The sequence below is a fragment of the Prionailurus bengalensis genome, chromosome A1 (genome assembly GCF_016509475.1).
Source record: "Prionailurus bengalensis isolate Pbe53 chromosome A1, Fcat_Pben_1.1_paternal_pri, whole genome shotgun sequence".
In the NCBI taxonomy this organism is placed as follows: domain Eukaryota; kingdom Metazoa; phylum Chordata; class Mammalia; order Carnivora; family Felidae; genus Prionailurus; species Prionailurus bengalensis.
In genome coordinates, this window is record NC_057343.1 from 94,686,109 (window position 1) to 94,705,257 (window position 19,149).

Genomic DNA, 19,149 nt, shown 5'->3' on the forward strand with positions numbered 1-19,149 from the left:
CATGACCTGAGTCAAAATCAAGAGTTGGGTGCCTAACTGACTGAGCCAGCCAGGTGCCCAGTAATTCTTTTTACAGCTGTTAATTTCAACAGTTATTCAGTACTTAACATTCTCCTTCATCATAAAAAATATATGTAACTCCAAACTGAATGAGACATGGTACCTGGTGCTCTGAGGAGCACAGATTGATGGCTCTCTTCAAAACACTTTTCCACAATCCTCCCTGGAGTTGGAAATAATCAAGTGTAGTCATGGGTAAAAAATAAAAGCATTTATTTAAAAAACGCCATCCAGCATCAGGAGCTCCAACTTTGGTAATAAGCATGAAGGGTGGGTGGTTAATGGTTTTTTTAGTGGATGAAATTGATGATACACGAGGCTGCATGGTTAAAAATCCATATATATATATATATATATTATTAAACTGAAAAAGTGAGTAAGCAAGCTACTATGAAAGAAAGGGGCCTCAAGTAAAGAAAACAGCACCGTGCAATGAAGACAATCTCTTCCTCAATAAGTACTAGCAAAGCAGGTTTGACTTCCTTGCAGGATTATGGGAAAAGCTCCTCATGGAACATTCAGTCATGGCTACGAAGAGGTGGAAACAGAAAGATGTGGGCAGACCCCTTGTACTCATAAGAGATACAGGGAAGTGAGGATAAGGAGAAAGAAAAATCGAGCAGAATGTCTTTGCTCAACGGTCCCCATAAAAAATGTATTTTAAAAGAATCTGAGCAAGCGTGGATTGTCATTCTTTGGTGACCATAAAAGTGTTAACAGATAGCATTAGAAATCAATTATGCTGTCAACACATCAGAATAGCCTTTCACTGTAAGTGTATCTAAAGCCTCCTGCAAATTATTGCACATTGCATAACAAAATTGTGTTGTTGGTTTTTTGTTTTTTTGGTTTTTTTTTGCTTGTTCGCTTTTCTGGTTCCTAGTTGTTCACATTCTGGGAGAGGACAAAGGCCTTTAGAGAGCCATCAATTCAACGCTTTCATTTCACATATAAAGGAGGGTAAGGTCACACTCGGCCTCAGTGGCAGAGACTGGACTAGAATCAGGTGGGGTGCCTTCCCCGTTACGACATGACGTGATTCGCACTCCACCCTGTCCCCAGTCTGTACCCGATGGCTCTTGTTCAGATGGCTACTCTGAACACCCAGCTGAGAAATACTTCCTGGGTAGAGCACTGTGATAGGAATTTCTTTTTTTATTACTTTTAATGTTTACTTATTTTTGAGAGAGAGACAGCACGAGCAGGGGAAGGGCAGAGAGAGACAGACAGACAGATAGCGTATCCGAAGTAGGCTCTGTGCTGTCAGCACACGGGGCTCAACCCACAAACCATGAGATCATGACCTGAGCCGAAGTCGGACGTTCAACCGACTGAGCCACCCAGGCTCCCCAACAGGAATTTTTAAAGGCTGCCTTAAGAGAGATTAAGGAGAACATCTGGCAGAGGACACTCCAGGGGACATGGAGACACGGCTCCCTGGAGTCCCCAACCAGGATGCCATCGAATGGCGTTACTAGTCAGTGGTAGGCACTGTGTCCAAATACACAAATTCCAGCAGAAAGAAAAAATACATTTGATTGGATTCTTTTAAAAAGGCCACCGTTCTCATATCTGCTTTTAATTTCCTATTTATCACGACTCAACATTCTAAATGTTCTCGAGGGGCTCTCTATCCTTCTGGGTGGCGATACCAGTAAGGCTGGGCTGCAACATTTCTGAGAGGTGCCTCAAGAGTGAGGGTGCTCACATCGCCCGGGGACGCCTTCTTCTGCGTGTCCTTGGAGAACAAAATGCAGGCGTTACCGTATTTTTACAGTGTCTACCCTGTGAGTTTGGGTTCAAGGGTTGCTGCAAGGAATGTGAATTAAGGATAATCCTCTGTGATGTTCATGAACTAGGAGAACTGCGATGGGAATGTTCTTAAAACTCTGACGATCTCTGGTTTATCGAAACAACGTTGCAAAGGACCTCAAGTCTGCACAGGGTCCAGCAGAAACTTGGCTTTCTTGGTGCTCCTAGGTTTCTGGAAGAGCCAGGTTCTCTTTTATTTAAATTCTTGCCAGGAATGTGCTTTCTCAAGGGAAGGCGAATCATTTGCTCTAGAAAACAAGAGCCAGCCGTGGGTGGGGAGCTCCATCTCAGGCGATCGATTGCCTCTGCAGGGTAGTTCTGGTCTCTTTCCATATAGATTGTTGTATCTTATACACAGACTCCTGGAAAATTCTTTCCACTTGTGTAGGAAAGCCACGGCTTTCTTCCTCTAGGGCATTGATGGTTCGCAGAGCAAAGGGAGTCCTTTCTCGGGGCAGGGGATTATTCAGGGGCCGCAGGGGTATGACGGAGTTGTACTTGTGCTGCCTGTTCACGGAGTTCATGAGGGACGTGTAGAACTGGAATTTACACCAGGTGTCTCTTAAAAAGTTTTCGGTCAACAGTAGGATGGTCCAGGCAGACCCGTTTACAGCGTCGTCTAGGTTCTGCAGGTGCTGTCTGCCGCACGGCATCTCGGCGAAGATTATTCCGGGTTTGATGCCAAAGTCATTTTGTAGCAGATTCTGGACTCTGAGGGCCTCGTCTGTGTCATCTTCTGCGTGCAGTATCACAAACTTGAGGAACACCTCCTCTTCATCTTCTTCGGGCACCTCTTCTGTGGCCTCAGTGCCCTCCCGCTCTCCAGAGGGCGTCAGGGCACCGTGGCTATGCTCGGCAATGTCACACAGGGAGATGTCGTCGGATTTCTTGGAATCTGCCTCATGAGGTCTCTGACTCATATCCACACTGGGACTTTTACCCCAGGGCAGAGAGAGAGGGCAGGGGTCTATTTTAGACTTCCCGACACCCATTATCAACATCCAGGTCAGGAGAGGAGGGCTTCACTTCTTCCTCAACATCTCTTTTCATCTAAAGAGAGAAGAAACAACAAAGCAGACGAAAGGTTGTAAAGGTGATCAAAACACAAAAAATGGAAACTATGTTCTTCATTCTACCAGAAAACCTGAAAAAGATCACAACACGTGGACCCTGAGAAAGAAATGCCAATCAGCTCTTGGGGCAAGGAGACCCCCTGTCTTTGATGAGCGTCACGAGGGCCGCCACAGGTTAAGCCAAGGGCAAGTTCAATAGTCAGTTTATGTAACAGGAGACATTTGGAAATCTTAAACGGTTTTACGTTCGCACTGTAAACCTCCAGAATAAAGTCAATGGCTTTGGTGTTTTACTGAGATGGTACCATACCACTCTACCCGTATGGAGTTTAAATCCAACTTCTTCATTATCCACTTACTGTGTAAACTAGAAACAGAGAAGTGGAAAGCAACAGAATACTCAAATATTAAATATAAAGCTTATTTTTGCATCAAATACAAATACAAAACAGAACACAAATTTCCCAAAGATCACTAGCCAGCAGCTCTAACCCGGCACAAAGAGATCAGAAACGTCAAATGAAGTGATGGCTAAGGTTCACCGGCTGGGAACTTCTCTGTCTGGGGTCAGGCATTGGTGTTGGGGCCGGCGGGGAAATTGCAGTAAGGTTGTGAAAAGTAAGGAATACCTTTTTCTAGCTAATCCTGGGAATACTTTGAAAACTCCATGTTCATCTAGGGAAAAATTAACATCTCAGTTTGGCGTGGGATATGGAAACAAAGCCTAGTGATTTTCTCCAGTGAAATCAACAAAGAATCATTACAGTCTCATCCTCATTCTGTTGTTTTAAAAATTCTAAATTCAGAGTGGAAGAATTAGATCAGCTGTGAAAAGAAAAGTACTTCACGTGAGTCTAGTTTAAACAAATCTTCCGATAACATTGGCAATGTGGTGAACAGGACTCCCAAACAGGCAGTTTCAAGGATTCTTTTATCAAAAGATAGAAAATTTATAACAGATAAATAGAGGTTCCATATTTTCAAATAGGGGCCCAGAGGCTCTATTACAGAGGTTTTTTTTTTAATATATATTTTTAGGGGTGCCTGGGTGGCTCAGTCGGTTAAGTGTTCGACTTCGGCTCAGGTCATGATCTCACAGTCCGTGAGTTCGAGCCCCACGTCAGGCTCTGTGCTGGCTGCTCAGAGCCTGGAGCCTGTTTCAGATTCTGTGTCTCCCTCTCTCTCTGCCCCTCCCCTGTTCACGCTCTGTCTCTCTCTGTCTCAAAAATAAATAAACATTAAAAAAAATAATACATATTTTTAAGTGTATTTATTTTGAGAGAGAGAGACCAACCCAAGCAGGCTCTGTACTGTCAGCACAGAGCCTGACGTGGGGCTTGATCTCAGCAACCATGAGATCGTGACCTGAGATGAAATCAAGAGTCGGCCGCTTAACCGAGTGAGCCACCCAGGTGCCCCTCTATTCCAAAGCTTTTCAATGTATTGTTCATGAACAAAGACCAGAGTTCAAATCAAGAAAGCAATTAGGTTTATAATTATAATGACATAAATAACATATACCAAGATAATTTAGGTTTAGAAAAAAAAACATTCAGCAAAAATGGTGGAAAACTGTTATGGGAAGAAAAGATAAGGGAAAACAGAAAAATTTTTCATGTACTTAGAGAAAGGGTTTGCTACTGTCTCTGAAGAGTGAGGGAATTGAGGGAATTGCTAGCTACAGCTTCTCCTTTATTTTGTCTACACTTTAGCTTCTACTCAGCAGTATGTTATGGCAGCTACCAAGAGGTACTCTACGGCATAACTCCAAAACGCTACACGCATCCATCCCAAATAGCAAAACCACATGAATTTGGAATCTCTTCGCTGGTTAGAATTAACTGCTAACTTTGTTGTTGTGTAATGAAAAACAAAAGGTGTTTCCCTGCAAAGTTGCAGCAAAAAGCTTCTCCTGTATAAAAAAAACAAATTGTTGAGTGACGTACATAATTGTTGAATTACTATATTGAGTATATATATCATCAATACAGTCTGAAACTGACTGAAACTGACACAAGACTGTATGTTAACTACACTGCAATTTCATTCAGAGAGAGATCAAGCTCTCGGGAGGGGCAGAGGGAGAGGGAGAGAGAGAATCCCAAGGAGGGTCTGCACTGTCAGCACACAGCCAGACACGGGGCTTGAACTCAAGAACTGTGAGATCACGACCTGACCGAAACCAAGAGTCAGATGCTTAACTGCCACCCAGGTGCCCCATTACACTACAATTTCAAAAAACTGTTAACCATTTAGAAGAATCTACTTATGGTGTCAATTAAAATGAGCTTCACTAGGGGCGCCTGGGTGGTGCAGTCAGTTAAGCGTCCGACTTCAGCCAGGTTACGATCTCGTGGTCCGTGAGTTCGAGCCCCGCGTCAGGCTCTGGGCTGATGGCTCAGAGCCTGGAGCCTGTTTCCGATTCTGTGTCTCCCTCTCTCTCTCTGCCCCTCCCCCGTTCATGCTCTGTCTCTCTCTGTCCCAAAAATAAATAAACGTTGAAAAAAAAAATTAAAAAAAAAAATAAAATGAGCTTCACTTATGTTCACTGAGATAAGTTTGTGAAACCAACTTAACACCGTTATCTTAATCACTAGTGGCTGCAGAGAAGTGCACTTGGAGGAACAGAAGAGATATTCATAAAATGCTTCTAAAATAAGTAGGGTAAAATGGTATGCCAAGCCAGAGTCAAAAAAATCTCTTGGCATAAAGAAAAGTAAGTAACACAAGAACTGACTTTATATCTTAGTTTTCTTAAACATTGGTCAGCAGAAAAGAGGAAAGCCTCCAGAAATCTATGATGGCGCTGTTTCAACATCCAAGCCCTCCTACCCAGCCCCACCCTAAGCAGCCCAGAGAGAAGAAAGCGAGGGACACTGTCTGGAAAACTTCACTGGGACCTTCTAATCTGGAGGGTGGGTGTAAGGAGAAAGCCCAGGAGGGGAGATGGGAGACCTGCCTTTCCTACCACCCAGTGATTCCTAGACAGGCAAATGGTCTCCATCCAGGACTGTGGTTCTCAAGGAAGAAGGAAGGAACATGACTGTGCTCTTGCCAAGCCAACAAACTCCACCTATAAGAGGGCTTTCCCACAACACAAGGCAGGTGTGGGATAAAGAACCCAGGGAAGCCTTTGTAGGTCCCCTTCCCATCGGCTACAGACAGATACAGGGTGAAAACATTTTCTTCCCCTCAGTGAAACAGAAGGCGAATGAAGGCAGCCGTGGGGGAGAAGCACACGAAATCACTGGTCACAGGAAGAAAAATGCCCGTGTGTACACTTTTTCATTTGTGCTTTTTTAAAGAAAAGGTAGTAGCTGAAATACATGACGACTCTGAGGACGTTTTTATAGTGAAAAGTCTCACTTTCATCCTTGTCTTCCCCATCCATCCTGTTCCCCCCATGGCCTCCTACTGGTGACCACTTTTATTAGTTTCTCCGGTACCCTTCCATTGTTTCTTTGTTGTTATTGTTGTTGTTGTTTTTAATTTTACTTTTTAAAATTTACACCCAAGTTAGTTAGCATATACTGCAACAATGATTTCAGGAGTAGATTCCTTTGTGCCCCTTACCCAGTTAGCCCACCCCCCCCCAACAACCCTTCTAGTAACCCTCAGTTTGTTCTTCATATCTATGAGTCTCTTCTGTTTTGTCCCCCTCCCTGTTTTTAGATTATTTTTGTTTCCCTTCCCTTATGTTCATCTGTTTTGTCTCTTAAAGTCCTCATCTGAGTGAAGTCATATGATTTTTGTCTTTCTCTGACTGACTAATTTCAGTTAGCATCATACCCTCCAGTTCCAGTCACGTAGTTGCAAATGGCAAGATCTCCTTCTTTTTGATTGCCAAGTAATACTCCATTGCATGTATATACCACATCTTCTTTATCCATTCATCCATCGATGGACATTTGGGCTCTTTCCATACTTTGGCTATTGTGGATAGTGCTGCTCTAAACATGGGGGTGCATGTGTCCCTTCGAAACAGCATACCTGTATCCCTTGGATAAATACCTACTAGTGCAATTGCTGGGTCGTAGAGTAGTTCTATTTTTAGTTTTTTGAGGAACCTCCATCCTGTTTTCCAGAGTGGCTGCACCAGTTTGCATTCCCACATTATTTCTCTATGAATATATATCCTTTTTCTCTTTCCTTTTCACAAAAAAGTGTCATCACTTATGCATATGTATGTATAACACACACACACACACACACACACACACACACACACACTGAAAAACAGCAGCAGAGACATGTAGCACATAATTTCTCACTCTTGTTTACAACAAAATTTTCGACCATGTGTATATACCATAATCGTTCTCTGTTCTTGGATATGCAAGTTGTTTCCAGTTGGCTCCTATTATGGACAATGCTGCAGAGAACAGCTCTGAATAAAAGCCATTTCATAATGTGTGCAAGTTCATCTGCAGAATCATTTCCCCAAATGGGATTTCTCTGTCAAAGGACAAATGCATTTGTAATAAGAATAGGTTTGGCCGAATTACTCTAATATGGAAACTTCTGTGTGTCTGCTTTTAACCTGATAGAATGACATCCCTACCCCCACCCTTAGTCCCATGAAAGATCCAAGATCAAAGCTACAGTTACCATTGACAACAGCCCAACTGGGCTCATTACATCCCCTCAGGGCAACAATTATGTGGAAAAACTCAACCCTTCAGAATGGAAGGGAAGCTGAGGTTCTGAAGGGGAGATCAGGGGGTCCTAGATAAGAAGGAAGGAAGGTCCAGAGTATACCCACCTAGTACCCAGCAAAAGAGGGTCCCAAAAGGATCCTCCACATTAAACAGGAGTACAGTGAAAAGGACAAAATGACAAATATGCGTTCTTGGCAAGTAGGCATACAGATCTACAGAAAGTGAAAAAGAATATAAAGACAGCAGGCAAAAGATAAAAAATTCCAGGGCGCCTGGGTGGCTCAGTCGGTTAAGCCTCTGACTTCAGCTCAGGTCATGACCTCACAGTCCGTGAGTTCGAGCCCCACATCGGGCTCTGTGCTGACAGCTCAGAGCCTGGAGCCTGCTTCGGATTCTGTGACTCCTTCTCTCTGCCCTTCCACCTCTCATGCTCTGTCTTTCTCTCAAAAATAAATAAACATTAAAAGGCAAAAAATTCCATTTTCATGAAGACGAGGTGCTCTGGACGGGCGCCTAGGTGGCTCAGTTGGTTAAGCATCCAATTTTGGCTCAAGTCATGATCTCATGGTTCATGGGTTCAAGCCCTGCATCAGGCTCTGCACTGACAGTGTGGAGCCTGCTTGGGATTCTCTCTCTCTCCCTCCCTCTCTCTCTGCCCCTCCCCCCTCCTCTCTCTCTCTCAAAATAAATAAACTAAAAAAAAAAAAAAAAAAGACTATGTGCTCTTGAATCTGCCTAAATGTAAATCCCAACACCCTGCTATAAAAAAAGCCATGTGACTTTAGTACAAGTTACTTGATAACTCTGTGCTTTAATTTCATCATGTGCAGAGTGGTGATAATCACAGTACCCACCTTTAGGGTTTCTATGAAGATCACAATGGCTGAGCACAGCACTCCTTACGTGTTAGTGGCCATTATGGTTATGACATACATAACAAAGAAGCTGAAGGAACATTTCATTTACACAACCAGGGCTTACGCTCTGGGGCAGGGCTACTCCAAGAGCAGTCCATGGACAAGCTGGCCATCTCTGAAATGTCTGGTGCCAGTCCACCCCAAGATGGGGACACCGTGCCAGGATGTAAATCAACCACATCAGGTAGGTATGCTTTTCAGTTCAGCTAACATTTTTTCATAGCAAGACATTTTCAATGCAGAGAGCCACACGGTTTACCTTCAGTGCCTGCTTCTTCTATTACGAGACCAGCGTTCTGAATAGTGCTGCCCCAGGAGACGCTAAAGAGAAGGGTAACCAACGAAACAAAAGTATCGAAGCTGAGAGAACAGAATTCCCTGAAAAGAGAGACTGCAGACAAATCAAGGGTCTGACACCATTACAAAAAAACAGAAAAAAGGCGGCAAATGGAATAAACAGGATCAAAACCAAATCAGTTAAACGTGGTGGAAAGGTGTGAAGAAAAAAAAATCCAAGAATGCAGAATGGAAAAAAGACCATTGACAGTAAAGCAATAGGAAAAAAGATATAGCTATGGAGATTTGAAAAAGAAAAAAAAAAAGCAAATGGAATGAAAACCAATGCATCTGAAATAGAAAATTCGATGAATGTCAACACAAAATTCGAAGATGTAACAGATTCACCAGCCTCAATCAAACGCTCAGCCTTACTGAGCCCAATCAGACATTATGTGCCTTCCGATGTAATTCCATATGATGTACACAGCATAATGCATGAAGCAGTCTTGCCAAAAACGTTGAGCCCGACTCTAGCCAAGTCTTTGGATATAATTACCAGTTTACAGAAATAAGGAGGATGTGAAAAATGTCCACCAAGAGGGGAATGGAGAAAAAATTGTTTCATGCCCATTATCACAGAATACCAGTCAGCAACATGTAGGGAAGAACTACTGATAAACGCACGGATGCGGATGAATCCCAGACTAATTATGTTGTATGAAGGAAGCCAGACCAAACACAAGTACAGATTTTTATTCCATTTATATCAAAATCGAGAGAATTCGAATTGATCTATAGAGACAGAGAACATTCCTTTCGGACCTGCTTAGGAGAGAGGGAGCTTTGACACTTCTCTTCCTTATAGTATTTAGTCCTTGTCCCACATGGCATTCTTGAGAAATGCTTTGCCCTCTGTTTTCAAAAATCCACAGTACTTATACAGCTCTGTTCTAGACAGTTATGAGTTACAAGTCAGGCTACACTCTCACTAGACTTGGGTCCATCCTCTCACAACCGTGGAGTAAAGATTTATAATTTGAGGATACGCTGAGGCAGAATCTAAACAATACAAACAGGGGCGCCTGGGTGGCTCGGTCGGTTGAGCCTCCGACTTCGGCTCAGGTCATGATCTCACAGTCCGTGAGTTCGAGCCCCGCGTCAGGCTCTGTGCTGACAGCTTGGAGCCTGGAGCCTGCTTCCGATTCTGTTTCTCCCTCTCTCTCTGTCCCTCCATTTCATGCGTGTGTGCTCTCTTTCTCAAAATAAATAAATAAATATTTTAAAAATAATAATAAATAAATAAAGACATCGGTGAGGGAAGTAAGCCATGCAGGTACGTGGAGGAAGAGCATCCTGGCCCTGAGGCCAGAGGGTGCCTAATGACTGATGAGCAACGGGAGGTGGGGTACGGTGGGGCTCGAGAGCGCAGCGTAGAGAAGGAGGAGATAATGGGGAGCGGATGCCAGAGGAGGGTTTTGAGCAGAGGGATGCCACGGCCGGACTTTGGTGTTTGCAGGGCGGCTCTGCTGCTCTGAGAACAGAACGGAGAGAAGCAAGACCACTTGTTCGGAAGCTGTTGCAGGACCCAGGAGGAAAACAGTGGTGGCTGGGACCAGCGCACAGTGGAAGTGGTGGGCAGGCGTTGGATCTGGGGTATATATTGCAGAACTGGCAGGGTTTGCTCACGATGCTGAGTGGGCAGAGAATACAGAGTTAGGAGTTTGGGGGACAGGCCCAGCCAGGAGTTGCGTATTTGGCTTTTATCAGTGTATTGACTGTATCTGAAGTTTGTACATTTATTTATTTGAGAGAGACACAGAGAGCACAAGCTGGGGAAGGGCAGGGAGAGGGGGAGAGAGAATCCCAAGCAGGCTCCACGCTGTCAGTGCAAAGCCCGATGTGGGGCTTGAACTCACAAACCATGAGATCACGACCTGGGATGAAATCAAGTCGGACGCTTAACCGACAGAGCCAGCCAGGCGCCCCAATGTATACAGACTGTTTTTAAAACCTAAAGACTGTAGGGGCACCTGGGTGGCTCTGTCGGTTAAGCATCCGACTTCGGCTCAGGTCAGGATCTCTCGGTTTGTGAGTTCGAGCCCCGTGTTGGGCTCTGTGCTGACAGCGTGGAGCCTGGAGCCTGCTTCGGATTCTGTGTCTCCTTCTCTGTCTGCCTCCCCCACTTGTGCTCTGTCTCTTTCCCTAAAAAATAATTAAACATTGAAAAGAATGGAAGGGAGGCACCTGGGTGGCTGAGTCAGTTAAGCATCTGACTTCGGCTCAGGTCATGATCTCTTGGTTCATGTGTTTGACCCTTGGGTGATGCTGTGCTGACAGCTGGGAGCCTGGAGCCTGCTTCAGATTTTGTGCTTCCCTCTCTCTCTCTGCCCCTCCCCCGCTCATGCTCTGTCTCTCAATAATAAATAAACGTTAAAAAAAATTAAAAAAAAAAACAAAACCTAAAGACTGTAGGAGATGGTTAAGGGAAGGAGTAGAGATAGAAAAAGGAAACGGTCCAAGGGCCGAGCCCTAGGGCACTCCAACAGTGTAAGGTCAAGAACAGAAAGGACCAGCAAAGACAGAAAGTGAGCACTTAGGAAGGCCAGAGGAGTCCTAGGAGAGTGTGGCGCTAACTCAGAAGCTAAGGGGAGGAAGCGGTTCAAGGAAAGACAGCGTGCAGCTGTCTTCCAGAGCCTCCAAAGGCAAGATGGGACAGGCTGCTGGAGGAGCCACGGATGCAGGACCTACTGATTCGGTAAGAGCGGCTTCGGTGGGCTTGTGTCAAACATGAGGGAGGGGAAGCCTCACCGGACAGGGTTGAAAACAAAAGAAAAGAAGTTCGAGGCTGAGTATAGAGCGTGACGTGGAAGAGTCCTGCCATAAAGGAGAAAAGGGAGTAAGAGCTGGGGGGAGGGGGCCTGGAGCCCTAAGAGGATTTGCTACAAAGATGACTGCTCCAGAGAGCGAGCTAGCGGAGGTACAGTTTGGTGATGCCGGAGGGAAGGAGGGGAAAAAATGAGGGAAGACCCATGTAGGCGAGGCGGGGGTGGCATCCAGTGTCAGTTAAGAATCTTGATATTGGCTCAGGTCACGATCTCGCGGTTCATGAGTTCGAGCTCCGCATCGGGCTCTGCGCTGACAGGGCAGAGCCTGCTTGGGATTCTCTCTCTCCCTGCCCCTTCCCCGCTTGCAGGTGCTCTCTCTCTCTCAAAATAAAAGCATAAACTTAAAAAAGAAATTAAAAACAAACAAAAAAAAGAAGGGTGCCTGAGTGGCTCAGTCGGGTGAGCATCTGACTTCAGCTCATGTCACACGATCTCACAGTTTGTGAGTTCGAGCCCCGCGTCAGACTCTGTGCTGACAGCTCAGAGCCTGGAGCCTGCTTCTGATTCTGTGTCTCCCTCTCTCTCTGCCTCTCCCCCGCTCATGCTCTATCTCTCTCTGTGTCAAAAATAAAGATAAACATTAAAAAAGAAATTTAAAAAAAAAGAGAGAAACAGGCTTCGTGTGAGTTGATTTTTCACAACTGTAGGCCCATGTACGTGTTCTCAGCATGCAGAGGGTGGCCGTGCTAAGCTGCGACGTTCGGTCCGTGGGGTGTATTAAACGCACTTTCGACTTAGGAAACGTTCAACTGACGATCGGTTCATCAGGATGCAACGCGAGATCGTTCAGTCCGGGAAGATGTGGACTCAGGTTCCACCAAGAAGGAGTTCTGCCTCCAGGTGGCGACGCAGAAATTGTGCCTGAGTTTCCAGCCTTGGACTCAAGATGCAACACCAGCTCTTGCCTGGGTTTCCAGCGCTGCAGACTTCAGGCCCTGGAGCCCCACAACCACGCAAGCCAATTCCTTAAAATAAATGCACCCTGACCCCACCCTCCGCCCTCTCTACAACCTACCAGTCCTTCTTCTCTAGAGAACCCTACCATAACCTTCCTTAAAGGTGTGTTGCCCTAGAGTTAGGAGTTCATCTTTGCATTTTTTTCCTTTTTTATATTTATTTATTTTTTAAATATAATTTATTGTCAAACTGGCTAACATACAGTGTGTAAAGTGTGCTCTTGGTTTTAGGGGTACATCCCCATGATTCATCATTTACATACAACACCCAGTGCTCATCCCAACAAGTGCCCTCCTCAATGCCCATCACCCACGTTCCCCTCTCCCCCACCCCCCACCCCCCCTCAGTTTGTTCTCTGTACTTAAGAGTCTCTTACGGTTTGCCTCCCTCCCTCTCTGTTTGTAACTATTTTTGCCCCCATATTTGACCACATGGGAAGAGGGTACCAAAACAGTAATAAGTGAAATAATGATCAGCAATAATTTGATAAAATACGAGAACATATACAGTTTTCAGGGTGTCCATGTATTTACCCGAGAAAAAGCTTGTTACTGAGATTACTGCCCCTGAAATGTAATACATTTAAGATTAAGGCCCCTAGTGCTTGACTCCTTCAGCCCTGAAGGTTTTCCCTATCTGAACAGCACCATCTTGTGGCAAATACGCATAAAATCAACAGTGTCTTCCCTCGTTTAATTACTACAGTTTCATCGGTATTAACAAATAAGTATTGTGGAAAACTTACTCTGTACCAAGACCTACTGGGTTTTCGGGATGTGAAGCCGGGATGAGTAGACGATAAGTAGACAACCACTGCACTGCTGCTTTGTCCAGGACACCAGGTGCTACGAAAGCGTTCAGGAGGGACACCTGCATCGGACGACACTTACATGAGTAAGGCTGAGGGACGTGGACACTTACCAGGCAGGGGGAACAGCATGTGCAAAAACACAGAGCCAAGTACATTAGGATCATTTCGCACTAGGTGTTTATATGCCTCGAGTCTTAGTAGGAGGAGGCGGGGGGAGCAGTACCAGCAAGAGGTAGGGATGGAGATACACAGGATTAATGAGGGAGCTACCTAATATATTGTTCTGGACTTTGAATGCGATCGTGTTGGCAGACAGAGAGCCCTTGGAAGGTGGTAAGTAGGAGAGACATGATCTGACTTGTGCAGGACAGGTTAAAACAGCTGCAGGTATGGAGACCAGGCTGGGATGTGTAAGGCTTAGACTGGGAGAACGATGAGCTGAGAGACTGCTGCCGTAACCTAGGTGAGGGAGCAGAGCTCTGTACTAAGGAAGTGACAGGGACACGAAGATATGCAGGGAGTCACGGGGGCTTACAGAGAAAGAACCAGGTATGCCCCCCCAAGCGGGTGCCCTGTGGAACTGGGTGGGTCATGCTGCCATTTGCTGTCATGAACAGGGCGGGGGAGAGGGTGGGGTATGACCTATTCATCTAGTCTGGGACACAGGGAGCTTGTCCCGGGACCTGGAAGAGCAGCTGGCCATCAGGCACTCACATGTGTAGGAGGCTCGGGAGATCAAATCTTGAGCATCTGAGAACAGCTAGAAAGAGGAGAGCAGAGAGCTGAAGACACAACCAGTGCCGGGAGGGGCATCCGGAGGAGGAGGGGCCGTAACGGAGCGGGAGGAGGGCCGCCTGGCTGGCTCGGATGGTTAAGCCTCCTGATTCTGGCTCAGGTCATGATCTCATGCTTCATGGGACTGAGCCTTGCACTGGGCTCTGTGCTGACAGCAGGGAGCCTGCTTGGGATTCTTGCTCTGCCCCTCCCCCATTCGCACGCTCACTCTCCTTCAAAATAAATAAACTTAAAAAAAAAAAAGAAAAAAAAAAGGAGGGGGGGGAAATGGCAACGGAGGAACGGAAAAATCAGACATGTGATGGTGCCAGGAGTGGGACCATCTGGTCAGTGTCCACAGCATCTAGCACCTCGAGGTCCACTGGGGCAATTACAGACGCACGGTGGCATCACCAAAGGAGACAAGAGTATACGGGATGTGAGGGCAAGCCTGGCCAAGAAGGAGAGGAGGGGCCAGGAGTTACAAGGGAACGCAGGGTCCAGAGGGGATTTCTAATGAGATCTCTTAATAAAACTTGGAACGTTTACAAATAGAGGGAATGTGCTAGTAGAGAGACAAAGGATGAAAAACAGGGGTGTGAGCTTCCTGTTAGCCTCTTGGTCACTGGGCAGCTTGACCTCGTCTACCTACCCCCTCCTGCTCTAGGAAAGGAGAGAGGCCACCCAACGCCTGAGTCTGCTAGGTCCCAGCACAACGTCTGTGATGAACACTGCAGAAGATGTCGTGACTTACGGAACCTGTGGGGACAAAGCAAGTGCCCTTTTGTTTCCATGAGGGGGTAGCTGCATTGCACTGGAGACAGCGGGCCGCTTTCGCTAGTGCTGTCTGGAAGCTCAAGTGTGGAAACACAGCAGAGAGTGTGGATGATAAGCAGCCAGAGGGGTGTTCTGTAGCAGACTCTGCAGATACTCGCATCCAACATTTCCTCCCACCTCCTTTTAGTGGACCTTCCGTACTTCCTGTACCACAAGGGCTAAGAGCTGTATTTCCTAGACTCCCTTCAAGGTAAGATTCCAGGCGTAACTTAAGTTCTGCCGATCAGATGCACTTACGGGTCGGGTCGGAGGGAACTAGGCAGAGGCGGAGCACAAGGCGGCTGTTTTGCTGCTTAAGGCTCCGGCAGAGCTGCTGTGATTCAGGAGCTGGCAGCCAGCTGATTCGGCAAGAGCCCAGTTCCACCAGACCAGCTCTGCTCAGCGGTGCTATGAGGGGTTCTTAGAAACTCAACCTACAGTCTAGTTCTTCAACTTTCCCAACAATACTGTAAATCCTGTAACGGCCTCCAATGCACGCCTTTCTGCTTCAACCAGCCAGAGTAAGTTGTGTTCTGGGCAACTAAACTGTGAGGGACACGACATCCACATTCATGACCAAGCGCTACTGCAGAGGTAAGCAGCAAAACACAACCGGCCGCCTGTTTTTGTAAATAAAGTTTTATTGAAAGAAAGCCATGCACATTCACTGATGTGATGTCTCTGGCTAACTGCATGCTAGAGAGGCAGAATTGAGTAGTCCCAACAGAAACAGTATGGCCCGTAGAGCCTATGATATTTACTGTCTGGCCCTTTCCGGAAAAAACTGGCCGAACTACAGCAATTCCCTGAACTGCAACACGGGGGTGCCAAGCTCCATCAGGCTCCGTCATACAAAAGAACAGACCTATGCCAGCCAGGTGAGGAACATGTGTACTTTTCTTTGACTTCTTTACATTGGGAGTCTTTTTTTTTAATGTCTATTTATGGGAGACACAGACAGAGAGAGAGAGAGAGACAGAATGTGAGCGGGGGAGGAGTAGAGAGAGAGACACATAGAATCCAAAGCAGGCTCCAGGCTCCGAGCTGTCAGCACAGAGCCCGATGCAGGGCTCGAACTCGTGAACCCCTTGACCATGACCTGGATGCTTAACCGACTGAGCCACCCAGGTGCCCCAGCTGTTCTGGTTTTAACCTCTTCACTCTTGGCTTCTCCTTAACTCACCTACTCTCATCTTCTCCCTGTTCCTTATTCCAAATGCCCTCATTTTAAAATGTTATTTCATCGTCTATTGTACGTATTTATTCACGCATCTGAAATCCCAATGCTGAAATGGAACATTTTTTTCCTTCTCTTTTGAAAGAGGGGAAGGTAATAAGTACACATGTTACTGATAACATCACAGAACTAGTTTCTTGGGATAAAAATGAGAAATAAACATTATAAACAGTCTTTTATCCCCCAACAGCTTTTCATAAAGATAAAAATATTATTTTTCACTCCCATCCCCACCTATTGTAAAAAGAGAACAGAATGTTGCTATGAAATCTTGACATTCTGATAGTGGTTTACTCACCACACAACTTAAAAACTTGTGTAATATTCTCTGAACCTGCTCCCACACGTTTCTTCTTCCCATTAAAACTACCTATTCCTGGTACCATTCAAAAACTCTCCAAGTGAGGGACTGTTGTTTCCTAATGATAACCAGGGACGTTCCAAAAAAAAAAAAAAAAAAATTACTGCACATTCTTTTTGATACGTGGACTATTTTTCTTTCATTTTCTATATTTAAAAATGAGAACTGGCCTTAGCAGGCAAATCTTCTCCAAACGAGGAAGAACGTTTTCTAAAACTGCTGAATGTAAAAACAGCAAACTGCACATCTTATCAAAATGAGTCTCAAGGCAAGCACGGGGGTGCGTTTTGAATATTAGAGAGAGCCTCGAAACCAGCAATGATTTAAGACCCACCACAGGCTTTGTGGAATTGTGGAGAATAACATTCAGTATCCAACAGCAACCCACACAAAAGGTCAGGAGCAAAGGGCTGTTCAAAAAGCAAAAAAAAAGGCAGTAACCCCTGGGACAGTATTTCAACAGGGAGGCGAGAGAAGGTGAAGGTGCAACAGCTTGTGAGAGTCAAGCCAAGGCCGACCACAGGCAAAAACAGCAGCGTGATCAGTGTCACTAGTGGAGTAAGCAAGGGAAAAGGTGAGAGGGAAACGGTGAGAGAGAGAGGTTAGATCACATAGGGCGCTGAAGCCATCATAAGAGTTCGGTTTTTCTGCTTTTGATGAGAAGCTACCAGGTTTTGAAGGGAAGTGAAAGTTCTGATTACATGTTTTTTGGTTTTCTGTAATCACTGCTGTTGGGAGAAAGGCTGTAGGGGAGCCAGGGCAGAACCAGGAAGACCAAATCAGAGACTTACAGTCATCTAAGCAAGAAGGCACTGTAGTTTTTGTTAGAGAGGGCGGGATACGTGGTCAGACTTGAGATATCTTTTCAAGGTAGAGTTGACAGAATGTGCTGGATGCTTGGATGTTGGGTCAGAACTAAAAGGATGAGTCCAGGACGATTCCTAGAGTTTTAGCCTAGATGAAAGACAGTAACATTTACCGTGATGAGGAAGGTAAATGAGGGAAAAACTAAAGGGAGGGCTGGGTGGGTGTGGTATTACGAATTCTGTTTGGACACACTACATTTATTTTTTTTTTTAACGTTTTATTTAAAGAGAGAGAGAGAACAAGCAGGACACGGGCAGAGAGAGAGGGAAACACAGAATCCGAAGCGGGCTCCAGGCTCTGAATTGTCAGCACAGATCCGGACACAGGGCTCGAACTCATGAACCAGAAGATCACGACCTGAGCTGAAGTCAGACCCTTAACCGATTCAGCCACTCAGACACCCCTGGACGCACAACATTTAAATGCCCATCAGACTTCCAAGTGGAGATGCTGAGTAAACAGTTGGAGATAAGCATCTGGAACTCAGGACAGAAAAGTTAAAGATAAACATTTGGAAGTTGTCAGCTTAGAGATGTTATTTATAGCCATGGACTGCCCCTTGGGAGGGGTGCCTGGGTGGTTCAGTGGGTTAAGCCTGGGGCTGCAGCTCAGGTCATGATCTCACGGTCGGTGGTTTTGAACCCTGCATCGGGCTCTGTACTGTCATAACAGCTCAGAGCCTGGAGCCTGCTTCAGATTCTGTGTCTCCGTCTCTCTCTGCCCCTCCCTGGTTCGTGTTCTGTCTCTCTCTCTCAAAAAATAAATAAAGATTAAAAAAAAATTTTTTTTAAATAAAAAGAAAGAAACTGCCTTGGGAGAAAGTATGCCTAGGAAGAGAATATGGCCAGTACTGAGTGCTGTAGCACTCTGAACACTCAGTGGTTGGGAAAAAGAAACCTAGAGACACAGAAGGAGTGGCCAGTGAGATGGGAGGAAATGCAGGAAAATGTGGTAACCTGGAAGTCAATGGAAGGAAAAACGTGGAGAAGGGAGCAATCAACTGTGCCGTATAAGGTGAAAACTGGCACAGACCCTAGATTTCCCGAGGACAGGTGGGGAGACAGCCTGACTGAGATGAGAGGGGGTTGGAGGAAAACAGGAGTAGACCTAGAAACTTGGGAAGCAAGTCTTTCATTCAAAAAGCTGGGTTTTTGTTTTCTTCTTTAAAAAAAGGGAGCAGAGAAATGGGTAGGACCTAGAATGGGGATGTTCGGTCTAGGGGGTGTTAAGGACGAGATTTATCTGCAGATGTTTGTTAAATAAATAAATAACACCACGAGGAACAAATGACAAGACAGGAGGTGCCAATGATTCAACAGTCTAAACGCAGTTTATACTTCAAGTTCCATATAGCTGGACACATGAGTGACATTTACTGTGTTTCAAAGGAGATAAGGTGGTTTTCTATACCTGCTCATCTACTTTCCGATTTAAATGAGATATATGGAGTTGGAGAGCTTTAGAATCAACACACTACTTCAAGTGTTAAAATGTATCAGATCTGTAAATATATACTTATATATATAAACAAATATATCTCTTTAAAAATATATGTAAAAAAATATATATTTTTTTAGTTTACTGCCTAAAAACTAGATCACAGTTGCCAGCCCAAATTGCTTTTATCCAAATTAGCTTTTAG

General features: G+C 45.3%; 1 protein-coding gene across 1 annotated transcript; it reads right to left on the reverse strand.

Annotated features, from left to right (window-relative positions):
* Positions 1–256: 256 nt before the first annotated feature.
* LOC122470376 (TIR domain-containing adapter molecule 2-like) lies at positions 257–17,653 on the reverse strand. Its single transcript, XM_043558248.1, has 3 exons — positions 17,432–17,653; positions 13,387–13,511; positions 257–2,922 (listed from the first exon to the last, which is right to left on the reverse strand). The coding sequence occupies exon 3, from the start codon at positions 2,871–2,873 to the stop codon at positions 2,160–2,162; it is 714 nt and encodes a 237-aa protein (XP_043414183.1). The 5' UTR covers positions 2,874–2,922; positions 13,387–13,511; positions 17,432–17,653; the 3' UTR covers positions 257–2,159.
* Positions 17,654–19,149: the final 1,496 nt, after the last annotated feature.

Excerpts from the sequence above, each read along its gene's own strand:
- LOC122470376 (XM_043558248.1), bottom strand. The coding sequence starts at position 2,873 with ATGTTGATAATGGGTGTCGGGAAGTCTAAAATAGACCCCTGCCCTCTC.